This window comes from Hoplias malabaricus, chromosome 1 (assembly GCF_029633855.1).
Source record: "Hoplias malabaricus isolate fHopMal1 chromosome 1, fHopMal1.hap1, whole genome shotgun sequence".
NCBI lineage: Eukaryota > Metazoa > Chordata > Actinopteri > Characiformes > Erythrinidae > Hoplias > Hoplias malabaricus.
In genome coordinates this window covers 82,972,520-82,982,199 of record NC_089800.1, presented here as the reverse complement: position 1 = coordinate 82,982,199, position 9,680 = coordinate 82,972,520, and the positions used below count along the sequence as shown (strand labels likewise).

Genomic DNA, 9,680 nt, shown 5'->3' with positions numbered 1-9,680 from the left:
TTGCCAAATTCTCTTGAAGAAAGGTGCAGGTTTGCATACAACTAAATATGTCAACGTCAATGACAGAATAGAGGCACTATGGAGGGAGGTGGATGGTTATTGCCTGTGGAAAACTGGCAGCGAATGGCTTACCCATGGATGAGAGAGGTGCATTCAGCCAAGTGTAGACCAACTTAAGAATTAGGAAAAAAGAAAAAAAAGAAGTAGCAAATTCTAACAATCATGAGATACCCCACCAACGTAATTTAACTGTGTGGACAAGCAAAAGTACAACTATCAAGAATACCATTTGCATTTTTTTATTATTATTATAATAATCCATTTAAATAACCAAAGGAACAAACACTGACATACATATTGCTGTTTTTGTTGTTTCTTTTCTGTCTTTAAAGAGCAATAAAAAATAGTGAGAAAAAGATTGGTTGGAAAGCAGGACATGTACAGAGGTGTTCATAGATGGCTTTGCTTAAAGATCTATAAGGGTCCAAGGACTGACAGACAGACTGGTTACAACTCATCACACACTTTCTTTTTTGGTATTAAAATGATTTTCTTCACGATACTCTTGATTATGAAAATCGTAATTCTCATCCAGATCCACGGCGGCCTCGAAAAATCCCCAACATAAATAAGCAACATAGAAAATTCCTTCAAAGCTATGCCACGTTTGTCTGGCACTCTCGAGACAACAGGGCACTATCCTGTCCACCCCCCCCCCCCCAAAAAAAAAAGGAATGTTTGAAGTAAACAGTTCAGAAATATTGCAGCTGATATCAGTTCTTCACACTACACCCAGGAAATCTGAAGTGATTCCTTGGAGGCATTCAGCTCAGCTCAGGGCTCAGCTTTTTTTTTTTTTTTTTTGGGTTGTAGGAGGAATGCCATTCTTATGTTTAAGTGACCAATCAGAGTTCAGTAACAAAGTGCATCTGGTCGCATGTCTGGCAGATGAGGCTCACCCAGCTTTTTTTTTTTGTTTGTTTGTTTTTTGTTTATTTTACTCTGGGAGATGCACTCATTTGGCTTGGTTCAAACTTTACAAGTCCGCAAAAAATACGACATCTGTCGATCGAAATCGAGCCATAAATATAGGTTTAGAAAAGTCATTGTTTTCATAGTTATTCCCAGTTTAATACCACAGTGTCTGCCCAATAAAAAGCAGTATTGCCTTGTAAAGGGTTGGAGGCTGAACCTAATATGGCTAGAGATGTTCCTCGGGTACAGAACCCTGTGTTCTGACATGTGTTGTACACCGTGTGCAATTGCTTCTCGTAATGCTTCTGTAGCTCACTCACACACACAAAAAAATCCCTGACAAATTCAGTGAAGTGTTCTTATTCTTTTTTCCTTTTTTTTAATATACATAGCAAAAATAATGTAAAAGTTTTGCAACATTTAAACTTGTGCCAGGTGTAGACAGGTGAAGTTGACGAGGTCAGCCTTTTAATAATACGTGTTTTTTTTTTGTTTCTATCTCTCTTTTGAGACACTGAGGAATTTCAGGCTCATCCAGTGAACCCTTGACATGATTTTAAACAGCAGGACACAATATACAACGAGACAATATTGACACAGGTCATAAATACAAAGGGCAGTCAATTGTAAAGTAAATGTCACGCTGGTTTGTTTTCTGAAGGACATCCGACTAACTCTGTAGTGTCCGATCCCAGACGGTACCGACGGTTAAACACAGTCCCAAATCCCTCGTCCCATACTTTTTTGTTAAATGGCTTTATCAAATGCTCGCAACTGAACACTGCACAGGAAAATCAGAGGATTTCCACAGACGGTCCTCTCTCTCTCGTTCTTTAGTCTTGATTCTGGTTCCGTAGTCCCGTTTACTCGTCGTTGCCGTGTGTGTAAATTCGGGACGTTCGCAAACATAAACAAAACATGAACAAAAAGAAGAAACTCCCTTCTGAGACATTTTAAATAAAACGAGCACACTAGCCCTTGAGGGTTCTCTGCTTTGTGGAGATGAGGTCCTGGGACAGATCCCAGATGAGGGCGAAGGGGTACGTCTAGAGCTGGAATCTCAGAGGGCCAGGAGGGTGGGGGAGTTGAGCGAGTCTGAGGACTGGTCTCCGCTGCTGCTGCTACGCCGATGGGCTTTGGAGCAGGACTCTGAGGATGGTGAAGGGCTCTCGGGCTCCAGCATGCTGGGGTAGGTGAAGATGAGGCTGGGATTGCTCGGAGTGGACACTGGAGTGGAAGCGGCCACCACCGGAGTGTTTAGGCTGTCTCCGTCAGAGCAGTACAAGCCGCCCCCCAAGCAGATGGGCTTGATGACTGAGTGCTGGCTCTTGCCCTCGTCTTCATCGTCGTCGTCCTCCATAGGCTCTTGCTTCACCACCACTGGGTTCAGGGTGTTTAGAGGTCCCCTTTGTACCAGGCTAGAGCGCATGGTCAAGGGCAAAGGTGCACACTGCTGCGGATGTGACCCCTGGTGGCGCTCTTCTGGGGGCAGTTTGCAGACCGGGTTGTGCGCCACGAGCATGAACTCCAGCTTGTCCTTCTCCTTCTGCAACGTCTCGATCTCTTTCTGAAGGTCGGCTTTCTCCTCCTCTAACTTTTCTGTTTCCTTTAGAAAAAAAAAGAAAAAAAACAAAACAATGGATAACAGTTATTGAGCTGAAGTGTACATAAACTCTACTTGCATACGTTCTTAAAAATGTTCCACAAGAGTTCTTTAGCAAAGACAAGGGTTAATTAAATAATTCTTCATTCGTTTTTGCAATGGTTAATCTAAGATTTGTTTTAGCACTTGGACTTTTGTTTTTAGTTTGTATTTTTATTGATTCTTCTATAGAATTCTGTTACTTTTGTTTTTTAACAGTGAGTTTCTGCGGTCATTCCCGTTACCGAAGCACTGTGCCTAACATTATTCATATCTCCTACTGCAAATTTGGTAAGAACTACCTTCAGGAACACAGAAAAATCTGTACAGCGCCTACCCATGAGGCCTATCCCTGTTTCAACTCTGTGACATTCCTAGTGCCATATGTGCCACACCCTATAATCAAATAATCACACAGTGTACTTTCAAATCTACCACCATTAATTCTTGCACACAATTATATTTAATGAGCAGATGAACGATTAATTAAACTATTGATGGCTTTCTATTCAGTCAATAACCTTCTGATGTGTCATTCACTGGTACTACTCTGAAAGTAATACCCTGTTACACAGTAATAAGAGCAAGACCAAACTTGGCCTGCATGGGGCCTACATGTGGCTAATGTACATTTCTGGACTCATTGCACAACTTTTTGCCACACCCTTTAAGGTTAGGGGCATTAAAAGAATGAGACAGCATGACTAGACGACCAGAGATCAGATAGATTTGCTTGCTGTCTGAGTGTGTTAACATGAGGAAGAAGGAAACTAAAAGCTAAGCAGCCTGCACCATTACAAAGGAAGAAGGGGAAAGACGAGGAGAGATGGTAAAATAACGCCCTGCCTTCAAAGCTTTATGACAGCTCCTTATTTGGTGAAGACTGAGGCAGAGGCAAGGGGGAAGGGGAGGGAGATAGCAGTGAGTGGGGTTTGATGGCTTGTGTGGTTTCTTCATCACACAGTATCAGACATTTGTTCCCGTCCACCCCCTGCAGCAAATTCCTCCCTCTTGGTTTGGGACGGACAGCTTGAGAGATGGCATTGTGGAGCTAATTAGTTCAATTACAGCAAGTATCGTCTGGACGAAGGGGCATTCCCACGTGCTGCCAGACAACATTGGGCCTTTGTAGCACTACCAGTAAACTAGCAGACTGCAGGCAAGAGCGACTAAAAGTGTGGGGCTGCTGACATAACTTCCCTCTCTTACACATTAGTACATAATTACTAGTTGTATTCGTTTAAACCCATTATGTGAGAAGGCACTGAAATTGTTTTCCCTATTTTGACAAAGAGCCCTGAAAGCCCAGAAACAATACTTCATCACTGCTTTCACACTTGATATGTTATTTACCATAAAATATTGTGTATATTTGATATGTTCTCATTTTATACAAGTGTAAACTAACCCCTTGTAGCATCTCTGTCAGCTCTCTCCTGCGATTTCGGCACTTGGCAGCAGCCAGCTTGTTCCTCTCTCGTCTCACCCTCCGTTTCTCTTCTTCCTCTGGTGTCAGCTGTAAAGCACAACAGGAACGATGAGCTCACAAACAGAAACTCAAATATCCGCCAACATCTGCCTCTCTGTATAACCATCACTAAATGTCATACAGATGTTTACTCACTACTGTTCAAAAGTTTGGAATCACTGCTCAAATATTTCAATAATACTAAGCCAAATAGACATCCAATAATAATCTAACGTAACTTTGACAATCTAACATTTTGAATGGTAGTTAATGGTCATTTATCAGTCTATTTAAATACGTATACATGTGTGAATTGTAAGACAAGAGCAGCACATCACACCCACACCCACACCCACACCCACACTCAAACACACCTGCTCGTCTCTCTTGCGTCGTCCTCGAGCATCTCCGATGGACCTAATGACCCCTGGGCGAGCAAGGGCGGTGTGCCCAAGTAGCCCTGGACTACTGGACATTGACAAGCCATATGGGTGAGAGCGAGGGTATGGGTTGGACATGGAGGTTATGACTGTGGGCTGAACCATCCACTGCAGGTCCTGACTGGTGGTGATGGCGTTAATGGTGGGAATAAAGGCACTACTTGAACCGGGCATGTCGACTCTGTACTTCTGCAGAAGAAAAAGTAGAGGGAAGAGATGAGAGTTAGATGAAGAATGAATGCAATTTACAACAGTATTTCAGACAGAGGTGTGCTTTATATAGTAAAATTGCACTGAACACTAACACTATAATCTCTTGCAAACAACTAAAGCAGAGCCCTAAATGTGACCCATGGGCCAAAGCTGGTCAGTGGGAAGTAGCTAAATAGAGTCACTCTAGTCTAACACCGTCCCCATTATCCAGTGTCAGAACAAATATATTTATACTATACAGAAGTTATAATTCTCCTTTTCTGACATTAATTTAAAAGTCCTGCTGCATTATACATCGAGTGAATTTTTTATATAAAATTAGAAATGCTCCAAAATTCCTTACAAACATTTTACATTAATTTCCTTTCCTATTTTTCCTTTTTCCCCTGAAACATTTCAAAAAATGATCAGCTGAATTTTGCTTATATATAAAAATCATATATGAAATGTTAAAGATCACACTTCAACCCCTGCCCAAGAGAAAAACAAAAAATGTTTAGGCTCCCGAGCCCTTTATCAAGTCCATGAGATTTGTTTTCAATTTTTGCAAAGTAAATCGTATTACACTGTCCATTTATGTGCTCCATGCAGCAGCGTCATCACAGAGTAATGAATCACTGCAAGCAGCAGCTCTGACTGCAGCCCCTCGCCTGTGTGACCCTCATAACGACACTGTGACACACTCCGTGAATCATGGGAAAGCCCATAGTCCTGCCTGACAGCAGCCCATTAGGGTTAAGATAATACCCTCAGTGATGCAACGGGAAACAGTCACCCAGTGTGTGGAAACTGAATAGAAAAAAAAAAGGATAGTTTCCTTACACCTAAGTTAAGTTCCTCAAACAATGGAATCAGAAAATAATGTAAAGGAAAATTCAAAAATATTTACTGACAATCCTCTAAATGGAAATAATATGTAGGTGTGTAAACACATTACAGTCACCTTTACTCACATAAGTTAAATCACATTTATTACTCCTCTGTGCCCTGGGTTATTGAATCCTCAGTCTGAGCTCATGTGTTGAATGTACTACCTCTAGACTAAGGCTATTCATTAACCAGCCCACTTATCAAAATCATGATTAATATGTAACACTACAGAGTAAAGTTGGTGGAGCTGTTTATCTGAGTCAGGGCAGTAGTGTTAAATTACACAGATTCTTCCAGTAAGTCGGGAAGTGTTATATTTAGAGATGGCAGGAGAGAGAATTCCCTCACATTCCCGTATCCCAGAGGGATTACTAACGGGAAGGTGATTTAAGGGGCTTCTTTTACAGCAAGTCAGCTACTTTGTGTTGGGCCACAACATTTCTGGAAATCACAAAATGCTGGGATTCAGGGCCAAGCCCAACGTTGGGGTTCAGAAAGAGCTGTTATGCTCCTAAAGGACTTTAAAGTGATTGAGTTTTTTTTGTTGTTTGTTTTTTGGTATCTAAATTATCCCAGGAATTCACTTTTTCACTCATGTTTGTGCATTGCCTCAACTGATTAATTATCCATGTTATTTATTTTAGGACAGCAGTGTATGATTACTATCACTATGACACACAGCACATGTACAATCTCCATAACCAGGTTTTTAATATTTTCCCACCTGTATTCAGACAAACCCCACCTCCTGTGCCAGGAGTGGCTATAATCATTTTGACTGCTATAAGCATGGTTTAAATATATTTCCTGAGATTAACCTTATATTATATATATATTGGCAGAAATGTTGCTGTATTTCTGTTTCTTCTCTTGTTCCACTGTTGTATAGGGTTGCTATGGCGACTTAACCAGCTGTCCAATCAGTGTGCTGTATTAGAGCACGAACTAGTAGCCAATCCCAGCACAGAGGTTTCGACCACGTTGCCAATCTCCCTGCTGGGGGCGGGGCCTGTGTACCCAATGACAGTTTAGGGGCGGGGTTTGTCTGAATATGGGTGGGGGGAAAACAGGAGCAAAGACACGCTGCCTTTTTATCTGGAACTGTTGAACTCGGTTCTGCTGACTGTTTCTTAGCTTTATTACGGACATCATTTCCATATATTTCTTTTTCAAAATGAAAACGCCTGTGGTTTATCCTCAGCTGCTGAACAGTTATTTGTATCTTGTGTATTTTCCACACTTTGTGGAACCGTATGTACAAGCAGTTTGTTTGGATATAAGAGAAACAGGTTTTATGAGTTATATGGTGGTAGAGGAATGTCAGTGGGGAGCTGTTTGTGGACGTTTGCAGCTGAGAAGTTCTCTACTCCCCCGGAAGTGGCTAAACTACAAAAATACCAAAGGCTTGACGTCCAAACAGTTACAAAAGTGCCTTTATTTATACACTGGAGAAAAAAAGTGAGCATCTTCCCAGAAATAATGAAGTAATATCCCGAAGCCTGTGGTGTTGTAATACTTGTCTAATACTGAGTATTTATATTTAACGTTTAATTTTACGGCTATAGGTTCCTTATTATACAAATTCAACCCTACGATATTTTTCCAGAAATTATAAGCAGTTTTTTTTCTCTATTCCGACACAAAGCTTTGATGTAAGACACATGTCCTCTCCCTGCATTTCCTCTAGTATAAATTCTGAGCTGAAAGTATTGTGGCAGTTGAAACGGTCAGTGTGTGCGCAGTCTCGGTGGGCTACTTTCACACTGACACCCACCACCCACACACACACTTCAGCTCTCAAAATCATAGACCAGAGCATCTCAGTGCCTGTCTGTTACATATAGATCATCACCAGAGAAAGAACTCCAACGTTAACACCTACAGTACAAAATTAACACCCAACAGTGTGGAATTAACAGCTACCGTGATAATTTGAATCAATCTGGATACAAATAAACAGTGTATGAATTAAACAAACAGGGGACTGTAGGCATGTGTGTGTCATATATATATATATGACTTATTTTATTACACACTGTGTGTGTGTGTGTGTGTGTGTGTGTGTGTGTTTGTATGTATTCTTAAAAAAGAAAATGTCCAAAGCTGAATACGAATAATGAAATATGAATAATCCTGTCATGACAAATATTTTGGTTCGCACAACAAGATAATAAATTTACGCTAATCCCCTTAAATAATGTGAATGTCACTGTATTAAAATGATACAACATCATGATTTATAAGAACAGCCCTCTGTTTGAAGTGTGCCCAAATATATCTGCATGGTTCTATGTAAAAAAATGTGAAGGCATTCAAGACTGTTAGTCCTGAGACAATTCTTCAGTTGTCATTTGGCAAAGGCAGTGGTTCTATGTCCAGACATGAAAAAGTATTCAAAAGGACCTTGTAAACGAATAAATGGCTCTTGAAAATATTTCTTAATATAATCCTATACAGCGCACAGAGGGGTCCAATATTGTTGGACCCCAAGAACCCTTTCAGAAATACAATTTACTGAACCATGTAGAAAAATAATAATGTAAATATGTTTATTATAGTGTAATTTTCAGCAAAGTTCTAACTGAAATATGGAGAAACCTCAGTAAATGTATGGTCCGGCAAGTGCTGTAATACAGGTACAGGCTGTGTCTGTCTGTGTGGACAATAGGCTAGCTCGCTTTCCACAGGTGTTACCTGAGTGAGCACTATTCTGAGTTCTAAAAAAGCCGGTACCGGTTCTGGTTCTGGTAGGCTATTCGTTCAGGTTTTGGTATAGGAGGGTCAGTACCCTACCTGGTAGCCGGAGGGGGCTGAGAGTGGGCTCCCGCTGGGGTAAGAGTCCTGTTGGCCCGGGGAGGCGCTGCTGCTGCTCCCGGAGTACTCCTGGTACATGATCCAGCAAAATAAAATGAAAAAATAGGCAAATTTCAGAGGTTTGTAGAGATCTCCCACACGTTTAGAATGTCCTCTCGCACTTCCAAGCAAAAAACAAAAAAAAAAAAAAAAAAAAAAAAACAGAACCCCCCTCAGCTGAGGTGTATGTGAATTTAAACCAGACTTAGATAATCCGAAATAATCAGGTCTATCAGGTCTAGTGACACAGTTCTATCACATCCGGAGGGAAGTTTATACTCTTAGACCAGAAGCAAGAGTTCATTTAGTCCAGTAAACAAGGCTCTGATACAAAAATAAAAGTAAAAAAGTAAAGTAAACACACTAAATGGTGTTTTTTCTCTCTCGTTGTAAACCAGAGCTAGTGACTAATTAAATTTCTAGGATGTTTCTCGGTTCTTTAAAATGAAAATGTCTCTTGTGCACCTACTTTCTGTAAATGAAACTCGGCGCAGTTTTCGTCCTTGTTTTGTCCTTTTTTTGGAGATATGACTCAGTGCTGCCTTCACCTTTGTAGATGTGCCTTCTTCTTTTTCCTCTGTTTTTTTGCTCACCCTGTGTCCAGTTTTTTGCTCGATGACTCACTCCAATGGCACTAGTGCGCTTTTGCATCTGCTTATCAACGCCAACCTGGACGGGACCGGCCCAACTCATATTCTGTGGGGGGCACTTAGATATCAGCGTGGGAACAAACATTACATCCACTAACATTCTAACAATAGTGGAGCGTAGGGTATAATCTGTGTCTTCTAAGATTTGTAGACTAAGTTAAATGTCAAAGAAAGACGATTTATGTGCGTTTAAACTCGTTTGTCTCAGGAGGCTTCCCCCTCTTTAACAGTGTCACTTGGTTTCATCCATTGACGTTCGTTTCCTAAAATGGGCAGTTGCGTCAGCGCGCACACACGCGTGGGTTTCCTACAGGTCCCTGTGGAGGGATTCCCTCTCTCTCTCTCTCTCTCTCTCATTTTGAGCTCAGGGTTGATCTGTTACTCGTTCGATTTCTCTCTTTGGAGCTCAATGTGGGACTCATTCTCTTCTTTCTCTCACGCTCAGACAGCTCTATACTTCTCTTACTGTTCTCTCTCTCTCTCTCTCTCTCTCTCTCTCTCTCTCTCTCTCTCTCTCGTTTTGAGCTCAATCAGGTTTTCGGAAGCGGGTTTGTCTCTCCCTGAATTCC

General features: G+C 41.2%; 1 protein-coding gene across 2 annotated transcripts; it reads right to left on the bottom strand.

Annotated features, from left to right (window-relative positions):
• On the bottom strand, positions 1-9,077 carry fosl2 (FOS like 2, AP-1 transcription factor subunit). Of its 2 annotated transcripts, XM_066675230.1 has the most exons (5): positions 8,931-9,077; positions 8,402-8,491; positions 4,460-4,714; positions 4,026-4,133; positions 1-2,581 (listed from the first exon to the last, which is right to left on the bottom strand). In XM_066675230.1, exons 3-5 carry the CDS (start codon positions 4,697-4,699, stop codon positions 2,036-2,038), a joined length of 894 nt encoding a protein of 297 aa, XP_066531327.1. In that variant the 5' UTR covers positions 4,700-4,714; positions 8,402-8,491; positions 8,931-9,077; the 3' UTR covers positions 1-2,035. The 2 variants fall into 2 exon arrangements, with proteins under 2 accessions (XP_066531327.1, XP_066531319.1); XM_066675222.1 differs by having other exon boundaries at positions 8,402-9,077.
• Between the last annotated feature and the right edge of the window lie 603 nt (positions 9,078-9,680).

Coding starts and splice junctions, on each gene's coding strand:
- fosl2 (XM_066675222.1), bottom strand. CDS start 8,500: ATGTACCAGGAGTACTCCGGGAGCAGCAGCAGCGCCTCCCCGGGCCAA. Junction 4,134..4,459: donor GACGCAAGAGAGACGAGCAG/GTGTGTTTGAGT, acceptor TGTGCTTTACAG/CTGACACCAGAGGAAGAAGA. Junction 2,582..4,025: donor TGACAGAGATGCTACAAGGG/GTTAGTTTACAC, acceptor TTTTTTCTAAAG/GAAACAGAAAAGTTAGAGGA.